Here is a 27,933-nt window from a genome sequence, read left to right on the forward strand (position 1 = left end):
CTTACAGCTGAGTCATCACACTGACCTTTAATGCCGTTGGAAGGAGGACCACGCTCGGCGAATACCTCCGCTTCTTTGTCACCATTAATAACAAGATTTATTTTTAACTTTGATTGGCAGTGTCCCTGGCTTTAGGTGAGGAAAACTGCAGATAGCTGCTCCAGACAAAACGACAGCTGCAAGGCAACCTGTTGGTATCGACTGCGTTGCTGTAAACACTCGACTATGAGATTAACGACTCGGTGGACAGAGAAGTTTTTCTGCAAATGCAATGATGCTTCACATAGTTTAAAGGGGACGTATCATGCAAAATTAATTTCCATGTGGGTTTCTACTGCTTCTAAAAAGAATCAGCAAGTGCTTAAAAAAACACTCACCTGGTTTTTGGCAATAAGTAATTTTTTTTTGGTGTGTGGAAACTGGGTTGTTTTTAAAAACTTCTGGAATGTGATGTCACAAATGAGCCTGTTACCTAGCAACCCTGGCTGAGCCCAGCCCGTTACCTAGCAACCCAAGCAGAACTCCAGCACGTTTGCTCAGGTGGTTTTTACCGCTGTATGTGCTGTACAATGGCTGCTGGGAAAGACAAGTGTTTTGTTATTGACTTATCATCCAGAAACCACATGCTGTGCAGAAGGCTCCACTTCTGCTTCTCAAAGATGTACAGTTGTATAATTGCGCATCTGTTCTTAGCCTTTGTCATGTGTGAATGTCAAAGTTGAGTTGGGGTGAGTTCTAGCAGTTTATTTGGATTTAAAGTGATGAAAGACCCTAAAATAGCTCTTTGACAATAGGCAGAACTGAGCAGACTAAAATTTATTATAAAAGAATAATTTTGTGCAAAAAATGTAATTAACATGTTTTGTTTAGCCCATAGACATAAACTAACCTGTTCAAGGAAGTCTAGTAGGTCACCTTTAAAATGATTACACTAGAGAACAATTCATGGTTTTTTTTTGTTTCCATTTCAATTCATACACCACTCAATTGACCAAAGGTGAGAACCAACCAAATTTTTCATGGTCGACTTTTATCAGTTATTGACAGGTCAAAATCAGAAGTATTACTATTTTTTCCCTAGGTGATGTAAGCAGCAAAACTACTTTCTGATTAAATTGTCAAATTACATTTCAGCAGCACATCGAATGTGATATGCCTACTTCAAAGATGCTCCACAAAATGTTTATTTCCTCATTTCTAGTCCAACTTTACATGCTTTTCAATTTGCCATCCAACACCACAAGGTAGAAAACCGTACAGCTTAAAATCAGACGTCTGTCATTTATTTTATTATCTGATTTGTAGTCTGTTTAGTTGGACTTTTTCTAAAAAATACATTTTGCTGATAAAGCAACATCAAATAAAAATCAACTTGTTCTTCTGTCATCTTCTGTTTATATTCTTTAACATTTTATGTCAGATGTTTGAATCTGATCCGTTACTGTTGCCTGTAAAACGTAATAACAAACCTGTTTATGTTGAAGAAAACGGCTTTCGGCTAAAATGTCTAAAACATTCTTCTTTTAAAGCGTTGGGTTAAAGAAAATGTTTCTTCTTTAAAATAAACATTTTGCAGGATATGCAGTGCCAAGCCAGTTCTTTGGGTTTTCATTTTACTTGTAAAATAGTCTTCACGTCTTTGACGGTGAAACCGAGCTTTGAAAGAAACTAATGGGTGCTATTATCCCATCACCTTCCTGTTGTCACAGTCCTTTTTCTCCTCTAATAGCCGCTTTTATGTTTTTATGGTGTTATGGTGTTCGGAGTTGCTGCTTTTGCAACCTTTCACTTCACCTCTTAACGTGGTGCTGAAGTTGAACAGTCACATCTCACACTAGATGTCAATATTTGAGGCAAACAGATTTTTTTTACACCAAATGTGGAAGATTTTTTATTTTTTTATCATAATTGAAACACTAACAGATGATCTTTGGTCGGAGCCTTTAAGTGCAAATTGGAGGTTGCATTATCCATAAAGCATCTAAAATGTATCATGCAAATGTGTTGTTAAAATGTTACTCATCAGTATAATGTGTGTACAACTTTAGAAGATGGTTATTCTGACCTGTAATGTTTTACTTTCATCAATAGTGTTAATAATTACATAACTCATCAATTACTACTGCAGGGAAACTGCAGTAGTAATTGCAGTCTCCCTGCAGTTTAGTGCTGGTGATAAAAGAAAGTTATTGTTTTTACCATTTTCATCATTTCACTTTTAGTGAGATTTTCACCAAGCCAACATTTCTTTATTTAAAAATGTTTTAATAATCTAATATTTCCATCTTAAATGCGGTGTATTCATCATCTATGACGCAGAAAATCATAAGATTGAAAATATCAGTTTCTGGACTAAATGAGCTTTCCAGTATAACTTAATTTTTCTAGTTATTCTTTAAAACTGTACCAATTGGAGACATGTTGCTGTTAGTGGTGGGACTCCATTAAAGCTTTTTATTAAGTTAGTTGTAGGGTCTGCAATTAATCACTTTCTAATAAAACTATATATTAACAAAATAAATAAAATTTTCAATTCAAAACCCCTCTTGCTGATAAGTTATTAAATAAATTATAAATTAAGTTAATAAATAAATGAAATAAGATATTTATTGTTTGTAATCAGTTTCTTAACCATCAGATTGGTGCAAATTGTTATTCTACCAATTCAGCTTTCCCTAGTTTTTATATTTAAATTTAATCTAGCATTTTCAGGTTGTTTTTGAAAACATTTTTACTTACAAACATTTTTCCAAAACAACTTCAGCCACTTTTCTGGAGTTATGTAGGTATACTGTTTTTAAAATCCTTGCTATATTATTTTTTAAAAATGGTTAAATTGCAAATTGTTCTTAAATTATAAGTGATGTTGCTCATTTTTTCACTGACAAAACTGTTTTTGGGTTGTGTCCTGCTGTAAATTGTGGTCCTAAATTGCATCAGCTATCGATCGATCTATTTATCTATTGCCATGTCTTGAGTTTTTCCTGTGGTGAATCTTGCTCTTCATTGAAATCCTGTTTTCTGATGAAGATAATAATAACCAATAATAATAAAAACACAGTGATCCACTATTTTAGAATATAATTAAACAAACACTAGTCATAGAATCGGCTGCATCCCTTTGCAATTTAGGCTTAGAAAACATTTCTTAGTTACAGTTTTTACTCTGCAGCTGCAGCAAATGTCACAACAAACCCATTTAGACGTTTGGAGAAAAACTTCACTCTCAGTTTTGTATCTTATTGAATGCAGAGGGGCCATGCATATTTATGAGTCAATTTTAAGCTTAGGACCAACGTGACCTTCAGGTACAACAATTAACCATGTGCAGGGCATTTTATACAAGTTAAGCAATGCCTGTCATTAAAATGCAACAACCAGCCTTGTCTGCATGTATTAAAATGCATCAGTTAAGTAACATAGCCGTAAATCATTTTTCTGTCCGGACTTTTGATTTGATCAAGCGGCCGGGCCACTGTCTCTCAGGAAAGTACGGCTATGTCTAAAATGATCAAATTAAGTAAAGCAAAATGACATCCGTCGGTTCGATTGTACTCTCCTCCACTTTTCCAAAGAAACAGTCTGATGCTTGTTTCTCCTATGGATTTGACCGTCAGACCTGGACATGGATATGATTTCCTAACCTAAACAATGCCATGGCATATGTTTTCTTACTGTTTGCCTGACTTATTTTACGCTCTTCGATCAGGGGTGTCAAATTCATTTTTGTTTTGGGCCAAATCCAGATCAAAATGCTCTTAAAGGGCTGGTTGTCTGGGAACATATTGATAAAACCTGTTCACAAACTGTTAAAATATCAATGAATTCTTGAAATGAAATATTATTGAACGTCTTTTCAGTCCCTCCAGGACTTTGTGGTTCTTTTTGTGATTTTTTTTTTTTTTTCCAATAAAAATGAAAGTGTTTGTGGGACTAATGTGAAAATATTTGTGCTTTACTTGCTGTATAACTCATGGATTATAATCTGACATCAATTAAGGCTGAGGCAGCTGTTTAGTACAAGTAAGAGAGTTTTTGACAATTTTTGAGAAAAATCTGCAATAAACTCCCAATTGGCTCAAAAAACTGTAAATTTGTTCATTTTACGTGAATTTCCTTGATAATTCTCAAAAAACTGGAGAGACTGATATAATTTGGCAGTAAGCAGATAAAAACTGCATTGTTTTGATTGAAAACATAATATTTAAGCACACTTAGTGATTAGTCTAGAATCTAGAGGACCACATAAAAAGCTGTGGCGGGCCGGAATTTGGCCCGCGGGCCTTGAGTTTGGCACGTCTTGGTGCTTCGCATAGGGCTTTAAAGTACACAATTACTCACTTCACAAAGGTGCGCCTCTGCACTCAGAGACAATTGCTTTCCTTCACAACACAATGGCCGCTGTAAGCACACGTTGCACGCTTTATCTCTTACGGCAATTTTAAGCTGAGCTTCTCAGATTGGCTTGTCTGACCGCGGTTAAGGCCATGTTGTCTTCTCTGGAAAACCTCGCAGAGAAAAGTATCAAAAGTGGGCAGAAGGGGCTCGAGTTCAATTGTCTCTGAAGAAAGAAAAGAGACTTCAAACGCCTGTCACTACAAAATACTTCTCAACAGCAATTCAAATTTCTTGACCTTGAAATCTGCTAACATCCCAATCAGTGGAAATGGTCTGGAGATGATGCGGAAAACGGAGTGTAACCTCTTCATGTCCCCTTTGATTGGGAGTTGTTTTGACAGTATGAGGCTAATCTCCACAACATAAAGCAAGCACTTTCTGTTTGTGCAAAGAAACATTTGAATTGACAAATAACTATTTAACACCTGAGATTTGACATTTACTTACCAGGACTATGTCTACATGTCCAGGTGTCGGGTTGAAGTAGACTTACTCCTGCAAGTGACGTTCCAAGATCTCCATGCTTCCACACATATGGGACTGAAGAGAGTTTTGTTGAAGATCATAATCTTACTTTACTAATTTCTAACATCATGAAGCTTAAAAATGATCCATAATTAGTTTTATTGATTATTCCTTCCTGCTTGTAAAGTGAGAACAACTATGTCAGCATTCTGACTACAATTATTATTATTAGTATTAATGTGGGCATTTTTAGTTTCCAATCCAAAGAGTGTGTTTTATAATAAATGGGAATAATTTATTTTTTAATTGGCTTTTTAGTGTGACATTAGCTCTTTCATTACGCAGCTTCTCTTCTGACTGGTTAGTCAGAAAAACTAACTAAAACAATCTTGAAGACTTGTTTTTTCCTCCATAAACTCTGGACATTAATTAATGACTTCCTTTTAGATCATTTCCCATTGTGTCCAGCTGAATTTAATTTGCATAATGACCAGTTATGGTTCTGTGAGTGGCCCTGTGGGCCAAAACTGGGACACTCCAGCTAATGAGCCATAAAATTAATTAAATTAAAAATGGAAAAATAAAAATGACCTGCTCAACAATAAACACATTTTTAATATAAAAATCTGTATATTATTAGACCCAAAACATGAAAAAGAGCTTCAGTTGTATTATTGAAACAGACAATTTCCCAATTATTTTTTATTTTGTTGGCATTCTTTTATTTTTTTGGCATTCTTGACTTGTGGTCCAGGACCGAACAAAATAATTTCAAAGGCCACAAATGGCCCCCAAACCACACTTTGGACACTCCTGACTTAACGGTAAACCACAAAAACTTTAATAACTTTTTATAAATGTTGGTTTGTATCAGTTTGTATTTTCACCTCCAATACTTATCATAAAAACCTGCTTTAATCTGTAGTAGATTGTTATTGGTGTGTTATCTTTTTTATTATTAATTAGTCAAAGATTAGATGTTATAGATTTACAGAAATAAGTCTGATTAGTTTGAAATTTATTACCATTTTTTTCCATTTTAACAGATTTTCTTTAAACGTTTGGTTGGTTTTAAGCAAATTTTAACCCTAAAAACACAAATATTTCTCTGGATGTCTGGACTGAAGGTTTTGATTTGTTTTCATTTCAGTGAAACTCAATATCTGAATCATTCTAGTCTAGTTTGTATATCGGAGACCAAACTTTTGAGTTGTTCAAACTTTACCTTTTTCCTTTATTTGGTCCCTAAACTAATCTTTCACAGCGAGAACCTCATAAATCCCAGTTTTGCCGTCTCTTAACTTCTTACAACCCACTTGGACAGAGAAACGTCTGTTGATGAGAAATCCTGGTCATTTAATGTATTTGGGTTTTACAGCAGAACTCAATATGTTTTGCCACAAAAGGTTTTTTAACTTAAACCTTATAAGATTCTCCCATCACCTGTAACAGGCTAAATCTGCTCTTATCAGATCTCATAAAGGTATTTTTAAAGCTTTGGAGTCGAATCCTTTCAACTCTGAACAAATTGGAGCGTGTGTGTGTGTGTGTGTGTTTGTGTGTGTGTGCGTGTGTGTGTGTGTGTGCGTGTTCTCTATATATTTGTGGAAATCTTTGGATGATCTCAAATCCAATACTTTCTCTCCTACACATTTCTTCTTTGGTCCATTTTTGATGTAATAATCACCATCTGAAAATTCATGAGTCATTTAAATGGAGACGAATCGTGGGGTTAAAAGTATTTCAAGAAGATTTCACAACCACACAGCAACAAATCAGTCAACTCATCAGTCTTATTGAACATCTGCGTCTAATATCTAATATCAAAAGGCTTTATTTTACCCATCTATCAGACAGGAAGTGGGTTTAGTACCGCCTGCAGCCATCCATGAGTCATTTGATCTGATGGTTTAGTCGTGGTTTGTTGCTGTAGATCCTCTGCTGCAGATCCTGTTTTGACGAGCTGTTTTTTTCATTGAATTATAGATCTATACTCCTCAGAGATCACAGCGAGACGTTTGTGTTTAATTTGCAGTTGGTGTCTCCACAGCCCCAATCCAGAAATATGAGCTTTAAAAAGCAACAATTTGTGGACCATAATCATCAACATTACAAGAAATAGATTCATTACTATGTGTAATGAATCTATGTAATACAGAAGTTTCACTTTCTTAAAAAGACATATTATTATTATTTTATATTTCTAGGATGTACCTGCATACATGCAGTTGAAAACAGATATTTACACAAACACTGAATAAAATGGACATCCACATTTTTTTTCTCACTGTCTGAAGTTAAACCAAACCTCTCCTGTTTTAGTGCAGTTTAAATTACGCAAATTATTTCTGTTTCCTAAATCCCAGGAATCTTTCCTTGAATTCAGTACGACTGTCTTTTAAGCTGCATGATTTGGGTCAAACGCTTTGGGTTCAACTAAAACAGGTGTGATGGTGTTTTTGTTTTACCTTAGATCTGCCCATCTGAACAAAATATAAACAATTTGTGGATTCTGACTTTATAAGGCCTTGTTGTGTTTTCGAATACGTCTCTCCCGACTTGGTTTCTATTACTGTGAACATGCCTTGTTCTTTAGACACGACTGTGAAATTAATTTGAAGAGCTTCCCTGTTTAGCTAGTCATATAGTGCAGCTGCACTATATGTTTGCTTCTTGTTGCTCTTCTTCCCCTGTAATTGATTCAACAAGATGTGATATCTGATAAGATGACTGATAATGTTTTAGAAGAACTTCCTTAAAGTGCAATGTTAACAGCTGTATTGATGCATTTTCTGCCCATAATTTATAAATAAGAAACTTCTTTTAAGTGGCCATAGTTGCTGCTCATTTACTTCCACTGTTGCTTAATGATACACACATCATTTATGCACTTTTTATGAAATATGCTGTAGAAAAAGAAGGGCAACAATTGCTTGTATTAGAGGCACACATTGTTAATGTCTGATGTTTTTAAATAGCCCCAAGCATTTGCATCCAAGCTTCTAATTAATCAATGGTAGAATATTTTGCACCAGATATGCAAGAAAATAAAATGTTGCAAAACATTTATTAAGTATATCAAAACTGTAGAGTTATTTGCTTCATTAACTTCAACTCTGCATGTAATCAGTCAATGCCAAATGAGCATTTTTGGTTTGGTGGCTGTAACTCGCCACTATTGAAGCAACATCTACCACAACAAAAACATTAAAAACCAGTGGTCCCACAACAGTTTTCTGGCTAATGCTTATGTTGGCCATTGTTATGAAGCAATGGCTCATCTCATGAGTTTTAAATTGCTGCTTTTTCAACTTCCTGCAGCAGCCAGCTGTGCTACAGTATTAACTCCAGAGCATCAATATGAACAGTAAAAACTGGAAAGACTGTTTTTGTAGTTTTTCTCTGTTATTTTAGCTTCATTAGCATCTCTGTGTATGAAACATTCAATATTTGTTGCCACTGCTCTTGTAAAGTTTCTGTTTACTTCCTATGACCTTCAGGCTTTTATGTCACAAAAGACATGACTCAAGACATAAATATTTTTTTACTTTGCACTGGCAATCTAAAATATTTGCATTTCTTACAGAAGGAGACTCATTTATATATTCAGACCAATTTTATGATCTCTGTAAGGTTGACCAATGGTATTTCTACATTGGTGACGAAGCAGTACAACATGGAGGACACAGGTGTTCACTTCAAAAAGTGGGTTTTTATTTACCCCAAAAGTATGAAACAATTAAATAGGCAAGAAAATAAAGTTCACCTCAATGAACTAAACTCAAAAAATCATGACTAACAAAACCTCACAGACATAATCATCTTATGTGCTGAAATGACTTGCAGGGGAACTTAAATACTGGTAAATAATGTCTTTATGGCTCAGTAATGTGAATAAAATGAAACCCATTTATTACATAGATTCATGATTATCGAGTGATGATGAACTCTTGATGACTGTGGCTCTCAGCTATTGGAAATGTCTTGGAAAATGTCAGGAATCTCAGTAAACTTAAAAGTTACACAAGACTGTTAAACAAGTACATTGAAGATGATACAAATTTTATATGCACTTAGTACTTCATTGTGGCTCTTTTTTGCAGAAATCAGTGCAGGTTAGCATGGAGGTGATCAGGATGTGGCTCTGCTAATGTGTTGGAGGACCTTAATAGTATCTCTTTGTTATTGGGTCATATTCCTCCTTATATTACCTTTCTGATTCTTGGTGGAGTTTTGGTCACAGGATTTTTGCTTTTCACAATGTGAGAAGTGGCCACATTTTTTATTGGAAAAAGAAACCATCATCTTCATGCAACATGTCACTTTTACAGACCAGAAAATTAGGAATCAATTTCTTGTTTTGACAGATTTGTCCATTTCTTGCTAACTTTAATGATAGTTCCTAACTGATGTAGAAACAACTTCAGCAGCTAATTGGTGAGGATTAACTGGAAGTTAAGCTCGTTATGTGTAACTGAATTATTTGATATCTTTATTATGAGTTTAGTCCAGTCTTCAACCTCTAATCATACACAGTCATAATTCAGCTTTATTGGTGCCATGTAATGATGAATGCTGGGACAGGATCCCCCATGTTTCACTCCGACAGTGAACAGCAGGTCATCAGTCCTCCGCCAACCCGTCTGCAAATTATTTAATTCTCTGAAGACCAAACTAGTTTGAGTTTTTCTTAGTAATTGACCTCTGAGGAGGATTTTTCTTCTTGTTATAAGAAAGATAAAAAGGAAAAAGATGACACGAAGAAGAGGTTGATCTGTAGCTCCAGTAGAGCCAGACATTGTTAAAGGGCACTGCTGTGAGATTTGATTGAGACATGAACAATTAGTCACATCAGGTGAGTCCAGATGCTTTTTAATCTTATAATCACTTTTAATGCGCATAACATTTCTACATATATCTGTAGTAGGACTGGACCATATAGCTGAGAAATGTATCAAAATTTAAGTGTTTCATTTTGTTAGTTATTGATCAGTTTTGGTTTTTTGTTTTTGTTTTTAAATATCTGAAATACTGCCAAACTTTCTTGTTCTGTCCACAGTTTATTTTTAAGCAGTTATGAGGCACTGTGGCGAAATGTTAAACTGCTACTGCAAATGTTACTCAACAGGTTGTTGCTAGGTAACCAGAGTGTGAGTGAGTGAGTTGCTAGGTAACTAGAGAGTCAGTGAGTGAGTTGATTCCATTAAACATGCTTAGCTGGTTGTGAGAGGTTGAGCGGCTAAAGCCTTTTCTCTGGCTATATCCCCCAGAATGTCTTGCAGTTCTAGATCAAAGTTCAGTTAAATTATTGAACATTCTATCAGATGTGTATTGATCAGATATTGTGTGTCTATTGCAATATATTTTATTGATTTATTGCCCAACCCTACTTACTGCCATTAAAATCTGATTTGTAATTCTTAGTTTTAAAAAAAAGAGAAAACCATGATTGTTGTATGCTACTCTTTTGTTGTTGTTTTTTTAGTCTCAAGCCAATCAGAAGTAAATAACTTTGTGAGAAGTGGGAGAAACGTCCCAGCATGCAGGCTTCATACCTGTACACTACTTACGACTGGCAGAGTGTCTCCTCATTTTTATTCATCATATCTCTTTACATCTCGTCTCTTCCGCTCCTTCTGTCTGCGGTTCTCTTCTTCAGTGAAATATTTGGTTCTGTAATTGAATGGCAAGCTGAGCTAATACTGTGGCGCTCCGGCATTTCTGTCCGTGTTTACACTCTGAGGCTGACGTTCAGAAAGGGATTCATAAAGAGACACAGCGTTAGCTCAATGAAACGACTGGAGTGCCAGCATTTTACACTGTCGAAATACTGAGAACACTGTTCCTTTTCCACAGGTTTAGTATCCAAATAATGTTAGCTTATCTCTGAATGTTAAGGATATAAATACTGTGGAAAGGCTACCTTGAGAAAAATGCTTTACTGGTTGCATCTCGGATTGGCTTTAAGTATTTTTTGTGCCGATATTTTTTCTTTTTAAGCGTACTTGGTTAATGTGAGACTCTGAAGGTGAATAATGAAAAATGTTCAAGAAGGCTTTATTTATGGACTTCTTTTCATGCAAATAAATGCAGCTAAAAGTGATAAACACATAAATGTCTCTGTAGATTTTCAGTTGTGCCATGCTTTTTCCGTTTTCAGATGATGAACTGAACTGTGCTCTGTGTGATTTTCAAAGCTTACAATGCTAATTTTTAATTTAACTTTTACTCTTTGGATGACTTGTGAAGGTACAACTGAGTGTTATAGCCATACTGAGAAAAAAAATATTCAGCGAATAAAGTCACAGTATTATGAGAATAAAGCCAATATAATACGAGAATAAAGTCATAATGCTACAATTTTATTCTCATATTATTTTGACTCTATTCTCGTACGACTTAATTCTTGCAATACTTTGTTCTCATAATTTTATGACTTTTATTTAATTTTTTTCTTAGAGTGGTCATAATACGCCATCAAATGAAGGATGTGATCCAGTTTGGACTGGATTTTATTTTAGGGGTATCAAGTAAAAGGGGGTGAAATACATATGCATCCCACTCTTATTTTAGCATTTCACTTAGAGAAAAATAAATATTCCTTTTTGTTCTTTAATATTCATGTGCTACTTTGTTTTCATGTATCAGATAGAATCTCAGTAAAATACTTTAGAGTTTGTAGTTGTTAAATGCCAAACCTTGGAAAAACTAAACAGATCTGAATACTTTGCATTTCCTTTAGCGCTGCGTTTCACCATGAGATATATTGACTTTCAAGCTAAAAAAAACAATCAATACTTTCTATCACACCTGATAACAGTCCAACGAACAAATGGCCAACTCTTTGGTCAAGGCAATTACCTCCCTTAAGTTTCTTATTGGAACTCATTTATTTTCCTTGTGAAGTAATGTTTTGTTTTTCCCAGGGGTTTTACAAGCAACACCTAAAAAGAAGCAGCAATAATGGGAATCCTGGGGTGTTGTTTATTTCTGTGAACCAAATTACAGCTGGTTTCCACTTACTGGTTCTGGAGGAACCGTTCATTTTGTTCCTGTCACATGTCAGCTGAATGTGGAGCAAAGATCAGAGAATGTGGATTTTGTGTTTTTGGTGAGAAGACAAACTGAAAGCTTCGTTCATTTTGTTTTCATATTCATTCAGGATATAATACATGATGGGAGGTTTATGCAGTGAACTGCCATTTGCTCCATGTAGAATTGTTGTAATTAAATCTCTCACTGGACGTGAGAATAGTGTGAATGACTTGCTAAATGGAGCTACAATTATAGTATATATCTATAGTATATCACCCAGCTATTCAAACACCTGTGCAGATGCACAGAGAAGCACATTCACTCATTTATATGTAAATCTTTAATTGTTGCTTATTTCATCCTGAAATGTTGCAGGCATTTCGTCAGCTCAGCAGAAATTAATGCTGTTTTCCAAACAGTTTTCGTCGCCTTTTTTCTACCTTTTCATTTTGGAAACCCTGCTCTCTGCCTGTTGTTTTTCCTCTCACCTTTCCTCCTCTTATTTCTGACATTTTTTCTCGTCTCTGCCAGTTTCAGTGTTGTGGCGGTGAAGATTTTAAAGACTGGGAAGTCAACGTATACCACAAATGTTCTGGACGTGGCCCGCTGGCCTGTGGAGTCCCTTACACCTGCTGTATTATGACCCAGGTGAGCATGAAATATTACAACCACAACCGATGGTAAGCAAGCAAATACTGCTACAGCAGCATTTCCATGTTACGGTTTTTACATATTAGTTCAGAGCCAGAAGTGACTCGTTGGAGCTTTTACAATGGCACTTAACCTTTATCTGCTTAAACAATTACAACACTTAATGCACGCTTTATGAAAACCCTGTGAATAATTTATCTTCCTAATCTGTTAGCTGAGTTTGGGAGAGGCAGGAAAACTATTCAAGTCATCAGCAACTGAACTCTTAATGTTTTATAAGTGTGAAGAGAAACTTCTGCAGAAAGTTTTTCTTTACATTCTATGAAGGAAATGCATATATATTTATTTCTGTCTTCTCATCTCACCAGCCTAATGAAGTGGTCAACACTCTGTGTGGGCACCACATCTTGAATGAAACGGTAAGCGATCACAGAAATATCAACATAAATGTAAAATTCTTTAAACTAGAGTTCCTCCAATTCATTATCTTGTTTTCTGTTCTCTTGCTGGACATACAGAGCCGACTCATTAAAGAGCCAATTAAAGGCAAATATTTTAAAAGTCCTGTCTCCGTGGTAGCTGGGTATAACCCCGTAACCTCTGCTGTGCTTCCAGCAACTCATAAATCCCTGCAAGGCTTAGTATAAGTTGGAATAACAGCTATAAGTAGTAAATTAAGGCAACATCTAAGGCAGGAAGTTCTACGTTCTGTAAGACAGGAAACTGTGTTTGTTTTGACATTTATCTTTATAAATACAGGAGCCTATAGACTTGTTTTCTCCTCTGTTGTAGCGGCAAGATGCGATGAAAGTTATCCACGTGAGAGGCTGCTCACATGCGTTCGTGCATTGGATGGAGGACAACTATAAAAAGATGGCTATACTGTTGCTGGTTATCCTCCTGCCTCAGGTAAAAAATGCACTGCACAGCACACGTTTTCACCCACAGCTGATTTTAATATGTTCACAGCCCACATAAAGCCGATTTGTGTATAAACATATTAAATCATTTTTTAAAGAAGTTGTTTGTTCAAGGTGCTCTTTGTAAGAATCATACTGGAAAGTTGAGTGGAAGGAAAAAGTGGAGTGGGGAAAAACACACACCAGGATAACTGCAGCCTGTCTGAAACAATTTCAGATTTTCATAAACTGCAAGACGATTATCAACATCATTAAATATGAATACCTTTACATTTATATCACTGCGCACATTTAAATTTTTAAGATGAATGAGTAAAGAAAAACTTTGATTATTTTTAAAGCTTTTCTGATGCATGTTTTGCATCACTGAAGTATCTCATATTGTAGTAATTGTGATAAAAAACATTAAACCAGTTATTTTAAAATAAAATCTGATGATGATGATGCATGAAAACAAAATGAAACGGCTAAAATAAAAAGTCTCCCCACACCATAATGCTGCCACCACCATGTTTAACTGTATTTTTCTTTACAGACAGCATGTTGTATTTAGACAGGAAATGTTCAGCTTTGGTCTCATTATTCAATAATTTCGGTCTTTCCAGTTTCCATCAAAATGAGAATGATGAAAAACTACATGCATTCTACATGTTTCACATTTTTTATTTGTAAAGCAATACTTTAAGATCCCACATAAACTTTATAGAACTTTGATTCATATCATTTTGTTTACTTTTACACCCACCGACAGTTCGAGGCTCTCTGACTACCCAACCCAAGTGGTGTAAAAATGTCTCGTCAAACCCCCTCCCACGCCTGTCCCAGCCTCCTCACGAATCACAGCGAGATGAGGAGGAGGCATTTCAAGAAAGTAGCTTAAATTCAACACATCTGTGACTCAGAAACACATCTAGGATCAAACATTTGCCTGTATTTCCCAGCCTGAGATGCAAATCTGATGACTAAACGTCAGAAAATACATTCCCTCGTTTCCCCTGAACATGCGACGGCTCCACTTAATCAGCAGTGAGAGAAACAGAAGGGCAGTTGTAACAAAATACTGCTTCATTTCATTTACATTTTCTGTGCATTTCCATACATACTGTATTATGTTGTCAGATCACCATTCTGGAGCGACAGACACTTACTAACCCACTCTGCATTAAATATCTGTCTTCTGCGGTTTGGATGCAAGACGCCTGGGACCTTTTTTGTTCCTGACATTTCTGCCCTTGTACATCTTCTTGAAAATTACACAATGCATTTAGATATGAGTCCCTTTGACAGCTATGAATACATGAATGTTGATCGGCTGCGACTGTAAGAAGCTTGCTGGTTGTCACCAAGCTGTTTCTGCCATGTGGAGCAAATGCCGCCTGGCAGTCATTGATATCACATAATGGGTTCTTCTCATTACCGTTATTTATGTTCAGGTGGCGCAAAACTGATTAATCTGTTCCGTCACTCAGAAGATTTTTATTTTCCTCATTTCATTTCCATTCCAAGTGACAAGACCCAATTCAATCAAGTGTATTGTTCAGAGGAAATCTGCAGCAGGTGCAACATGACTTATTGAGCATTTGACACATTCCTACAAAAGCAACTAAATCCTAAAGAAGTTCATTTTTAACCCCGATTATGAATAATTGTTGCTGGTTTGTTCTTTCCTGGAGCAAAATAGAGTTTCTGTGCTGGCATGTCAAAATTACAGATTTTACTGGATGGTAAATTGCCCCAGAAATTATAATGATAAACAATAATATTGTCATTCTGAGACAATTTTCAAATAATATGACGATGGCGTAACAATGTAAATACACCCTCTCAAATTTCAGAAAGCTTGAAGACATTTTAAATATTCAAAATCGCTCCGTAACAATATATCACAATAGATATGTGATCAATATCAATAGATAATGTCTGATAAAATGTTCAATAATTTCACTGAACCCTGATCCACAAATGCAAAGCATTCTGGGGTGTAGTTAGCAGAGGAAAAGCTTCAACCTCTCATGGCCAGCTAAGAAACTCACTCACTCTTTGGTTACCTAGCAACTCACTTGTTCTATGGTTGCCTAGCAACAACCTTTCGGTAACCGGCACCGCAGCAGTTTACGGTTTTGCCACTGTTTCTCATAACTACTTAAAAGTAATTTAAAAAAGAAAAAACAGCTTGGAGTGAAATGAGAAAATGAGTACAACAGCTCAAAAGGAAATTGTAGGTAAAACAGGAAAGTTTGAAAGTATTTCAGAAATTTAAAGCAAAACAAATTATCAATAATTATTGATATTGACTGATATGAAACACTTACGATACGACACCGAGCTAAGCTATATAATAGTGCAGACTGCAGGTACTGGACAGAGCACCACAACACAATTATTATGCAATGAAATAAAAACAGTATGAGCACAGATGCAAAGTGTATTATAAATAAATGGACTGAACTTATATAGTGCTTTATCCAATCATTTTTGACTACTCAAAGCGCTTTACAGTGGAGTCACATTCACCCATTTGCACTCACAAACGCTCACACACAGCTTGGTAGGCAATTTGGGGTTGAGTGCCTTGCCCAAGAGCACATCAACATGTGGCGGGAGGAAGCTGGAGTCGAACCTACAACCTTCCGATTGCAGTCTATCATTAGTCATCATTATCATTAGTCTATCATTATTCGCTCTTTGTATGCTGATGTTCAGCAGCATGCTGAAATGTTTCACAATATGCTTCTTTCACTCTGTGGAAGTACCGATTGACCCTTTGCAACTACCTCACTTAATCATTCAAAACAGATGTCAGAAGTGAGGGACAGGAGTACTGAACAGAGTTTTTGGGAGTTTATTCATGGTTTCTACTTGTTTGTGTCGAGATAATTTGTCTTTGAACGTAACGCACCTGACTGAGGCTCATAGATGTTGGGACTTGCAGAAGATTGAAATAGTTAGCTTAGAAACCGACCCGTACTTCCTGCCTCCTTTAACGTGTTGATGAAATTATCAACTTTGTCTGAATTTACCACATGATTTATGTCACCATGTCATAAACATGTTTCTCCTTACAGCAGAGCAGGCTTAAAAGCGTACAAAAGACGAGATGCTAACCAGTTTTTCTCATACGTTACATGGCTCCGTGATGGTAGGGCATTGTTTCCATGGTTACCAATGGTTAGACCTGTACCTTCTCCATAAATCAATATTTGATATCTTTCTAATCATAACTACTTATAAAGTATATGAATGTTAATCTTCTTACCTTGTAAAAAGTGTTCACACCAAGAGCAGGACAGTCACTATGATTGACTGCTGCTGTCCATCATTGCTGTATCTTTCTTCATTAAAAGTTATACGATAAAACGACAAGTCTTGTTTTCATCCGTTTCTGTGCAGCCGACTGCACAGCATCCTATGGCCATTTTTGAAGTGAAATCAAATGGAAGCGATATTAGGCTACAGGTGTCTGTTTGTTGACAGGCTTAGGTTGTTTAGATGTCCAGGTTCTGAAGAATGTGCAAAGGGTCAACAGACAAGATATGTAAACTCAGTGAAATTCTGGAAATATATTCTTTGGATCCCTATACAGTACAGAAATTTGGGGGCACTGAGTCCCCGCCTCTTCATCTCATGTTTTGCGTCTTTGCTGCACTTTAGTTTTATTGATGCTCTACCTGTGTGGGGGTGCAGGCTGGCCTTAAGCACTGCCTTTTGTCTCTATACCTGCGGTGCTGCGGCCTTTTGGAGTCGAGGCCACCTCCTCTTTGTTCTTTCCTTCCACAGCTTTAACAACTGCATTGTTCACATACACCCATTCAACACAATTATTTCTACATATACGCTCACCCAGACACACACACATAATCCAAATGGCTTAAGGTCATACAAACACAGGTTATTATTACATAAAGGCTGCCAGCCCACTTTGATGCTGGATGCAGTCTGGATTTAATAAAGTCAGCCATGCAATTAGGATACCATCTCCAGAAATCTTTTTTAGAGCAAATCTACCCTGGCAACCTGAAATGTCAAAGACAAGGGCATGGTTTAGGAAAAAAAAGAAAAAGTTTTGGTATAGGCAGGAAAATTAAACGGTCTTCAAACAGATGTGTTAATATCAATGTTTTAATTTCAAAAACAGACCAAGCACTTAAAAAATATCCCCCAGCTCATTTTTGGCAGCAAGTTAATGTTTTTTGGTGTCTAAAAATGACCCGTTCCAAAAACCTCCGGAATTTAGCGTCACAACAGGCACTACCCGTTGCCTAGCAACCCCAGAGAAGCCCAGCCCGTTGCCTAGCAACCCCAGGGAACCCCAGCCCACTGCCTAACTTCTTATTGACCTAATTCTATTGAGATGCACTTGGACAAACGCTTAAACTTTCAGACTAGTAATGGAAAACAAAGGACTTCTGATTTCTTTGCGAGACTAAATTACAGAAAGTGACGAATTAATTCCAGCCTTGGATGCATTAATTACACTCACTTCCAACTGCCTCTCTCTGTCTATGTTCAGTTTTTTGGGGTGCTCATTACCTGGGCGTACAGGAATCAGGTCTTGGACATCAAGAGTGAGTGGGACCAGCAGTCCAGCGATATGAAGGAGCAGCTGACTCACAACGCAAATGTTAAGCGGGGCCGAATTTCCAAATGGTACAAGTGTATGCCAGATAAGTAAACACAGACTCCAGCTGACAGACTGCGTGTCTGCTAAACCAAATGGATACAATTCACCTCTTTCTTTTTCCTTCCCCTTTCTTAAACTGTTGTTTGTATCTCCATTTTGTCTAGGGGTATAAACATAGAAACCAAAGACTTTACATACATCTGTGAGGTGTTTTGTTGATGACACTTTCAAATGTTTGTGTGTTTTCTCCTCATTCATGGTTAAATCCTTTAGTAATTGTTTGTTGCTCAGTTTTGTAAAGACTGTTGAAATTTAAGACATTGTCCCTGAACTTTAATGTCCTAAATTTCAATTTAGCTCAAGGTTAGTTTGTAACATTTGTAAAATGCGGTATTGATGTTGGTTTGGAGTTCATCAGGTTTAGCTGTTTTAATCATTATAAACATAAATGCACGGTTACTGCTATATCAAATAGTAATCTCAGGGTTTTCATATGACAACAGTAGCAGATGGATTTTAGCTCCAAATGCAAAACGAGATTCTTCAACCTCATGTGCAGCAGGTCTAACAATCTCTCTGTTATGCAATGCAAAAAAATTATAAAGTTGACTGAGCTTAAGATGCAGGCCAGCCAAATGTTTCCATCAAAGCAACATTAGCATAATAAATTATTTTTCTTGGCGGTTTAGATGAGGTTTCCTTCCAGCATATGCTCACAATTATCGCCAAAAATGTTCATAAAGCCTTAAAATAAATTCATCCTGAGTTGCACTAGAGTAATATTACTCCTGTAAATTAGAAAAATACAACCATTAATTTAAATGCATGTGTTCAATCATAAATAAATTAAATTAGGATATAATTATTTTGAGAAAAATAGCAGTTTTACAGTCGGTACTCCTGTTAATATTTTGAGCCTCCTTCTTGGCTATAAAACAAAGCTTAATGTTTCTTTATAAAATCTCTCCAGAGTCCTGAGTTTTCTTAAGTTCTCCATTCTGTCGATGTAGGTCTGAGGGAACTGAGATGGAACTAAAGAAAAGTTTATTTTGCATCATTTTTCTGCTCAAAGATCCTGTGACGACGTGTTTTCAGATTTTTATTTCAAAGCTGCCAAAGAAGCATCATCTTACTGTCATCTGACTAAAAGCAAATGATTTCAGTTTAGCAAACTCAACATACTTGTTTTTTTCATGGTAACAGACAAAAGGCATCTTTTGGAATCAGTCAAACTCCAAATTACGCGCTCTGTGAAAATTGTTATAAAAACTTGATGACCCCAAAATGTTCTAACCATGAGTTTCGGAGGGAGTTAGTTGTTTTATTTTGTTTCTTTTCACTTCTTTGATTGTTATGCGTGGGGAGAAGTGGATTGATGAAATCGCCTTCTGTGTCGCACTGTATTTATTCCCCAGGGAAACAGGAAGTGTTGGTTTTCTGACTGGGAGTTCAGATGATCTCAAGTCAACAATTAAAGCATGAATCAGAAAAATAAATTTATTTTATAGGGATTGTGTCAGAAGTGAATTACCTTAATAGATGCATCCTGTAATAAATGTGTTCAAATTAAAGGTTTTATTTTTCCAAAATGTTTGTTTGACAGGTTATTCTATAGTTTTTCACATTTTTACCTGAGGTGCCAATAAATTATTCCACACTTGCAATTATTTGTGCTTGTAGCATTTCAGTTTTCTGAAATAAGCGAATGTGATCATCTTCACCTTGAAATCGATCGCGTTTCATTTGAAGTTCTTTTTGCGATGTTTAAGATTCATATTTTTAAGGTGCGCTTGTTACAAAGGCTTTGGTTTGGTGGTAATTTAAAGACGAAGGGATCCAAAGGGATTTAATTTAATTAAAAATAAATCTTTTAAGCTTTTTGTCTGATTTTGCACTACTTTAATATTCATGTGAATATCTGTATTGGGTTGTTTTATTAACACAAACCTTGTGAAGTAAATCCGGGTCAAATCTTTTCTTTTTTTTTCTCATGGTGCAAATAACAACATATGAGGGGCTATTTTTCTACACCTGTGAACTTTTAAATTTGTTTTAAATGTGTATTGCCTTTTTTCTACTAAAACAATAAAGCTACATTTATATTCCAGATAAAGTAACACTCCATTCATTTCTGTTTGAAAATGTGTATTTTGTGAAGACATTTCTGTTTTCCAGTAAACTCCGTGCACAGCACTAATAGAGACAGTTTGGATTTCATAAAGAAACGATAAAAGTATCAGTATGAACGTGTCAAAGAAGAAAATGCTGCAAATGTAAACCACTTAAAGCTGCAGTGTTTCTCTTTAAAGATCCGTCAGTTTTGTAGTTTCTGCTTGTGTCTCACATCTGTGTACAAAGTGCCTTAAAAAATATTCATAACCTCTGAAAGTTGTTTGATGTTTGAGCTAAAACTTCAGTCTTCAGTGTGTTTTATTATAAGACTGTTGCATATGGTTTTATAATGCTAATGCAAACAATTTTAAGATGTTTATCCCATTTTACTCCTAAATATAATCCAGTGCAACCAATTACACATGTATGTTAAATAAAACAATAAAATTCACTGTAAATTTAAAATGTACAAGAATATGGCACTGTAGTCTCTCAGTACTGTGACAACTTCAATCTGGGTCAAAGGTCATTCGTCAGTAATGCTCAGTCACTGTGCCAATTTGAATTAAGTGAAATATCGTAGTTTGACCATTTACAGTGAAACCCAATGCATGGTGTTATGTTTTGGCTTCTGTTTTGAATGCGATGGGATTAAAGATGCATTTTCTCAAAAGGGATTTTCAAAGGTTGCATTTCGTTTAGTAAATGATGGTTGCTGTCGTACTGTGCATTTTCTGGGGCGGCCTTCGTACTTAGTTTCTACATTTTTCATGTCAAAGTAAGCAAACCTTATGCATGAACCTATGTATGAACAGATTACTAAGAATTACTATGTGTGTTGAAATGATCTAATAAATGTCCACATGTTAGACCCACCACTTGTATGTTGTTTTGTTTCTTGAAAAGGAGAAAGATGAAAACTTAAGGCGTAATGACGCCTGTTCAAGTTTCCACATTAGCGCTCACATTACAAGCACAAAGCGTCGTCTGCTCTTCATCTCACAAATGGCTCTGGATAAACAAGACGTCTTCATCTGCTTTCCACGTAAGAGCAGCGCGAGTGATAAGTGGGGAGTGTCCAGAGTGGTTTGGTGTTTATCTGTCTCTCTCTTCCTTCCTCTCACTCCTGCTGCTCTCTGGACTTCCTGCTGAGTGAAATCCATAAATATTTTACCGCGGCCCCCGCCAACCAGAAGATGGTTATTTTTCCTCCATGGCCAGAAAGAGGCGAGATCCTGTGAGCTTTCTAAAAGGAGAGGTCACTTTTCTCTGCAGCACAGTTTGTGTGCCAGAGTGCAGAAAGTGATATCGGATCATGACCACTATTAATTCTGTTTGGTTTAAACGGTGCCAAGATGGTTTGACATAAAACGGGTTTCCAGCTCGTCCCGAGACGCCTGGTTGTGTTACCTTGTTATCCATTTGTAACTCACTGGATACACTCTGGTATTTGTTACTGGTGGAGTCCCAGTTCACCCCGTAAAACCATGACGGAACCAACCTGGCTCACGCAACAGAGTGAGGAAAGAAAAAGACGATAGTAAGTAAAGAAACAAAGTTGTAGAGCAGGGTGTCCAAAATCGTCAGGTAAAAGTAATTCATGGGCCAATAAGAAGATTTTTAAAAAGCCTAAAAAAACAAATAAAGTAGCCTGATTTTTCTTTTTTTGTTGGTTTTATCATATCGTCCAAAAGTTTTCAAATTCACCACTTAGTTGAACTAATTTATTTTCAGTTTTAAAAATGGGATTTGGGATGCTTTCTTTAAAAACACTTGCTATATCACACAAAGTAGGATAAATTAAAAGCTAATTTGGTGCAGCAACCTCGACTTTTCTGTAAAAGTCCGCTGGGTCATGATGGTGTGTTAGGGCCATTCTAGATGGCAAAAACAAGAAAAGAGTACATTGCCACCAAAAAACTCACATTTTGAGATTTTCTAGAACAAACATGGATATTTTTTAACCCCAAAAGTAAAAAAAAAAATGCTAGGAAAAGACTTAAAAGATTTTAAAATTAACTTTAAAAAGTTTGGAGTTTGAGGTTTTTTTTCTAGAAAATTTCTGAAATTTATCTCAATTTCTGAGTTTTTTGGCTCAATCATTTACAAAGATGTTTGTAAGTGACTGAGACGTTGCTGCTGTTTACTCCATTCCAACAAACTTAGTGTAATGATACAGACTGATCCTGTAAAAAGATGAAGGCAAATATACTTGTATCCATTATCAATGCTTGTTTTTGTGGAATATGCTTTGACTCTTGGTGTGTTCAGACATTCATGAAACCAAAACTAACATGTTGCTGAAGATAATCATTGATCCTTAAACAAGCCAACATAGATTATCCAGTTTCAAAATCTGCTTTCCAACTTGTAAAAACTACAAATGTTGAAGTTTGATGGGTTTGACGGAACAAAATGAGGTCGTTATTTGGTGTTTTTTCAAAAATCACAGCTCTGTGCTGACATTAATTGGCTTCACTGTCAGTCATCTCAGTCTTTTCTTCCACTTTCACCTCCTTTTCTTCACTGTAAAACACAGAAGAAGGGAGCTGAAATGTTTGTGCTTCTCAGGCGCTCAGACAGCCTTGTATGACTATATCCCATTTTTACAAAAACAGACATGGTGCGCTTTAAATCAGACTTTTCACCACTCGTTTAGTTTTATAGTTTGTGTACGGTTCTCCTCTGGATTTAGACTGTAGATCTCTTCTCCAGCTGTGTGTGGGCCACACCATCTATCACCTAAAACATTAACTTGTCTGGAATACTTTTCTATGAATTTTACTTTCGGTGTCAAGTTTAGACGCCATTTATCATGGAATGCATTAGTTAGTTAGTTTTGGGCAAATGAAAGAAGAGTCTTGGCTGTGTGATTTTTTTTTCCATCTGATATATTTTAATTATTTTCATCTCATCTTTCTTTAATTCTTTAATCAAAATGTGATTTCTTGCTCATAGAAATTGTTTAACTTACTTCCTGTTGTTACACTGGTTGTATTTTGGTGTTTTATGTCAAACTTGGGTTTGACTTGGGAAATGTATTAAAATAATGTGGGTTATAAAACAATAACTGTGACATACAGGTGGGTTTAGAAACCTCTCTTTCCTTTAGTAATGAATAATTTGAATACATCTCTTTGTATTTTGCTGATACTAACATTTGTTTCTTGATTTTGGGTTTGACAAAATGCAACACAAAGGAAATCTGTAAAAAAAAAAAATTCCATTTCTCAAAATCTTTTCAACACCTCCAATGAGCTCAGCATCACTTTCTTCAAGAATTGATTGATTCCACATCTAAAGCGAACACCTTTCTGCATATCTCAGAAGCCAATGCATGGCCTGCCCAGACACCGTCTTTCCTGCACTTTGTTATATTTTTTGTTCCAGTTAAATTTGTTGGATGTGCAGGCGTTTCCAAAATGTGCTTTTTTCTCTCCTGCCATACTCTTCCCTTTTAAATCAACATAATTTATTATAACTCTAAAATAGGCCGCAAGCCATTTCTTTAAGCTGTGAGGGATAAAATAAACTTTAAATAAAGTTAAACCTTTAATCAGCTTACAGGTTAATTTCTTATGCAGAAATATTTCCCTATTCTCTTGTGGAAGAAGGGTGTAGAAGTAGTGTTTGTGTGTTTGCCTTATTGTGCTTATTATGTCTTTATTTAATTAGATTGTCACACTTAGCTGCTGAAAGTAACTAAAAAAGTTACTTTTAATGTAACTTAGTTACTTTCCAAATCAAGTAATCAGTAATCTAAGTTACTTTTTCAAGGAGTAATCAGTAATCTGAATAAAGTTACTTTTTCAAACTATGTCATGACTCAGGTATCTATGAGAACATGCTCCTCCTGTCTGTACGTCGCCAATAAAATGGTTAAAAAACATGTAATGTATGAACTGATTTTCCATAATTTAGCTTATCTATATAATGTACAGTGTTTATTGTCACCAACTGTGTGCTGAGGAGCGATCATAAACGGCAGAGAACAATTTGAGGTGAGGCAGGCAGTTCTCCTGCCTCATGGCAGGGGGCGCTCATGATCCCAGATATTGTGACTCCACAACTGCAGAGTAAGAGACAGCGAGCTAGCCATGGAGCTAGCCATACACTAAAGTCAAGTGCAGCAATATATTTATAGTTTTCTCATCTTGCCACAGCAATCGCTTATTAATAATCACAAAATAAACATTAAGCCTAAAACTATACTACTGCAACAGACTGCATGTTCTGCTCTTTGTGTGGGAAATATCCGAGTGTTTATTTAGGGGCGTTGTCAGTTGCTATGGCAACGAGTCTGCGTGTAGCCTGGGCAATGCAGAGAGCGAGAAAGAAGTGGTTTTGACTTGTACTTGAAAGGTTTTCCCCTTTGCTGTGGAGCACGGCACGAAATTAATAATATCCACATGTTCAAGTTTCATTGAGTTAACGGAGCTGTTCTACCGCAGCAGCGCGGCTATGGATGGCATGTAGAAGAACAGACTTTTTGCCCTCCAGGGTTGTCCGCATGCGCGAACTTTCCTTATGTAAACAATAACATGCAGGTGGTCAATATTTGCATATCTGATTATGATTACTTAATCAAAAGTAATCATGCAAATGCCTCACCAGCTTTGCACCTCACCGCACGTCACTGATATGCGGTGAGGTGCGAAACACATAATATTAAAATGGCACATTTGTGTGTGTATGAAGTAACTTACTAATTATTGAAGAAACAGAGAATGAGAGATAGAGGAAGAAAGAGCTGTATTATTTTTGACTGTTTTTGAACATGAAGAAAGGAGCACAATGTGGTGCTAAACCTATTCTGATCTTTTTTGGTCAGTTTAACACAGTGCTTCTCAACCCTGGTCCTCACTGCCCGCCTGCTCTGCATGTTTTAGATGTGCCTCTATTCCAGAACAGCTGATTCAAATGATTGCATGACCATCAAGTTTTGCAGAAACCTGTTAATCACCAAAATATTCAATCCAGGTGTGTGGCAGAAGGGAAACACCTAAACATGCAGGGCAGGGGGATCTGAGGACCGGAATTGAGAAACACTGGTTTAACAGGAAATTGGGAGGAGAGAGAAGGGAATGACATGCAGCAGGTTGCCCAGGACTTGGAATTGAACCCAACTGTGTTGAGGTCTGCAGCCTCTGCAGATGTTGAACAAAACATAATTTGCAGTCTTATTGTAAAGCTGATTAACACCATGTCAAAAAATAACTGACTCAGGTGTTCCTTAGCCCCTTTTTCTTCTCTTTTATACGAGTAGACAACACATAAGCACAACACATAAGCTTTATATTTATAGCAAGGAATTCATTTAAGAGTCGATTTTCTTCCTGTAGTAGTAATGATTTCTGCTTGATTTGTAGTACTTTCATGGATTGTACTTTTTTGACTTTTCTACTCAGTTTTTCACATTAAGTTGCACATTTTTTTGTTAAGTTTGTTATACTTTAGTATAAAAAACAAGAAAAACAGGATTTATCAAAGAAAAAAGATAAATGGACTGAACTTATGTGGTGCCTTGCTAATCCTTTTGATCACTCAAAGTACTTCACACTACAGTCACATTCACCCACACACATTTCCACTGACATGCAGATGGAGGGCAACGTGGGGTGGAGTGTCCTGCCCTTAGACACCTCAACATGTGGTAGGAGGAAACTGAAATCAATCTTACAACCATCTGATCACAAGATGAGTGATCTACCCTCAGAACTAACACGCACCCTAAAAGAAATATTTAAAAAAGACACTGCATGGTCCTTTTGTTAATCTTTTTTTAAACAGCATAACAAGGTACATTTCAGGATGAAAAAAGTGCAAGAAGAAAAGGTAAAATAAAGGACAAACCATTAAAATACAGGAACAATGAGAAAAACAGAAATCGTTAAGAATTTTAATTCATAAATTAATATGTTGCTATGAGTATTGAGCCATTTGTTGTTGCGCCATCTACCACTAAAAAAATCAAAGGGAAAAAGGGCTATTTAAAAAAAATTTTCAAGCAATTCCTGCAGTTTCTTGAACTCTTTTGGGAGCAATTTCCATTGAAAAATTGACCTGACCTGCATGTTTTAGGAGATGTGGGGGGAAACCGGAGTACCCGGAGATAACCCAGGTAAGCTCGGGGAGAACGTGCAAACTCCACACAGCAGAGATCTGACACATCCTCTGTCAGCTGCAGAGCTAACCACTGCATCTCTGCACTGCCCACTTCTTTTTTTTTCCATTTCAAATTCATCTTAATGTTTGGATGTTTTATTGAATTGGGTCAGGAAGGGATCAACGACCAAAGACCAGACTGGGGCCAGCAGTTTTAGAGCGCTCAACTTTTTTCTTTATCTCCAGCTTCACACACTTCGGTCCATTTCACAGCATGTCATGCAGTCAATCAACAGGAGGGAGAATCTCCCTCTCATCTGAACCACCTGGCTTTAAGGGATTGGCTCCCACCAGAACTAATTAAAGGGGTGGAGCCATTTACATTTCCAGAAAGAAAGAACACTTGTACTAAACTATATTCCAAAAAAAAATGTTTACAGCTACAATTAACTCAAACAAAGCTAAAAACAAAAACAATCTTGATCCAAACAAAATCAAAAATACATCTCTCCTCCCTCTCAAACAGTGGATTGTCCCAATGAGGCTGATTGAAAACACCAGATCCTTGTCAGCACTGCTCATGGGCGCGCTTCCATGGCAGCACATGACCAGGTGACCTCAAAGAGAAGATGATTAAAACAAGTAGATAAATCAAGTTACTTCCCCCAAACACAAAATACATTTACCAAATAAATTAGAATATATAAAGTACACAAAAACCGCACCTGTTAGGGAGGAGGTAAATCCCTCACAAGAAGCTTCTTCTTCTGGTATTTCACGTTGTCGTGAACCTTGGAAGCGAGGATGGCAGCATTAAAAATTGCCAGATCGATGAACTTCTTGACTCTCTCGAGTTCCCTCTTTGTCTCTTTGCCCTGGTTGATGAACATCTCTTTCTGCCGTCTCAACTGGAATTTCGTCTCTTCCAGCTCTGCTTCCAGGTGGGCCAGTCTCTGGTCATCTTCAACCTTCTGGCTCTCTCCTTTTCCAGAAGAGAGCCCAGTCTTTGGATTTCCCCGTGTAAGACATCGGGGTGCACAGGAGGGAACCTGCCTTGGGGAATTTGTTGGGTTCCCCTTCTTGCCTGGGGTCCCATCATTCCGTTGTGGTATCTTGGAGTTTGATGAGACATTTCCCCTTTAAATCTATCTATTTGTAAATTACCTGAACGGTTGATTTCAAAGAGCTCTGCGTATGTCTGAACTGGTCAGTGGTATTGCAAGCAGTGAAACATATGTAGAATTCTGTCAAATAAATATAGTTGATGACATCACAATGACTGCCTCACTTGTGACATCACAGAATTTTCCTTTGCTGGTGGTGTTACATCATTCCATCACCAAATATCGTACTTTTCATGTTATAAAGTTAAATAAAGTGAAAGAGAGCAATTCTAATTTTAGAGTAGAACTTAGCTTAGCTATCGCTTGTTCTGGAAAAATTGAGCAAACAGAAAATGTCCAAGAAAATGTCCAAGGTAATAAAATACACAATAAAATACACATATTATCAGGAATGTATTATTTGTCTAGACTGGTAAGTTACAGTCTATGTAACTTACATACATAGACTGTAACTTACCAGTCTAGATAAATAATACATTCCTGATTACATATAAGCAAGTCT

At 36.5% G+C, this 27,933-nt stretch overlaps 1 protein-coding gene across 1 annotated transcript in view; it reads left to right on the plus strand.

Moving 5' to 3' along the window:
• tspan15 (tetraspanin 15) overlaps nt 1–21,077 on the plus strand; it is a 60,854-nt gene extending 39,777 nt beyond the window's left edge. Inside the window, exons 5-8 of the mRNA XM_014995479.2 lie at nt 12,430–12,546; nt 12,918–12,968; nt 13,342–13,458; nt 17,980–21,077. Of these exons, the coding sequence (XP_014850965.1) occupies nt 12,430–12,546; nt 12,918–12,968; nt 13,342–13,458; nt 17,980–18,141 (447 nt within the window). The 3' untranslated portion in view covers nt 18,142–21,077. The remainder of the gene's footprint in view (nt 1–12,429; nt 12,547–12,917; nt 12,969–13,341; nt 13,459–17,979) is intronic.
• Nucleotides 21,078–27,933: the final 6,856 nt, after the last annotated feature.

This window comes from Poecilia mexicana, unplaced genomic scaffold (assembly GCF_051168715.1).
Source record: "Poecilia mexicana isolate PSO_F unplaced genomic scaffold, ASM5116871v1 scaffold_3, whole genome shotgun sequence".
Taxonomy (NCBI): domain Eukaryota; kingdom Metazoa; phylum Chordata; class Actinopteri; order Cyprinodontiformes; family Poeciliidae; genus Poecilia; species Poecilia mexicana.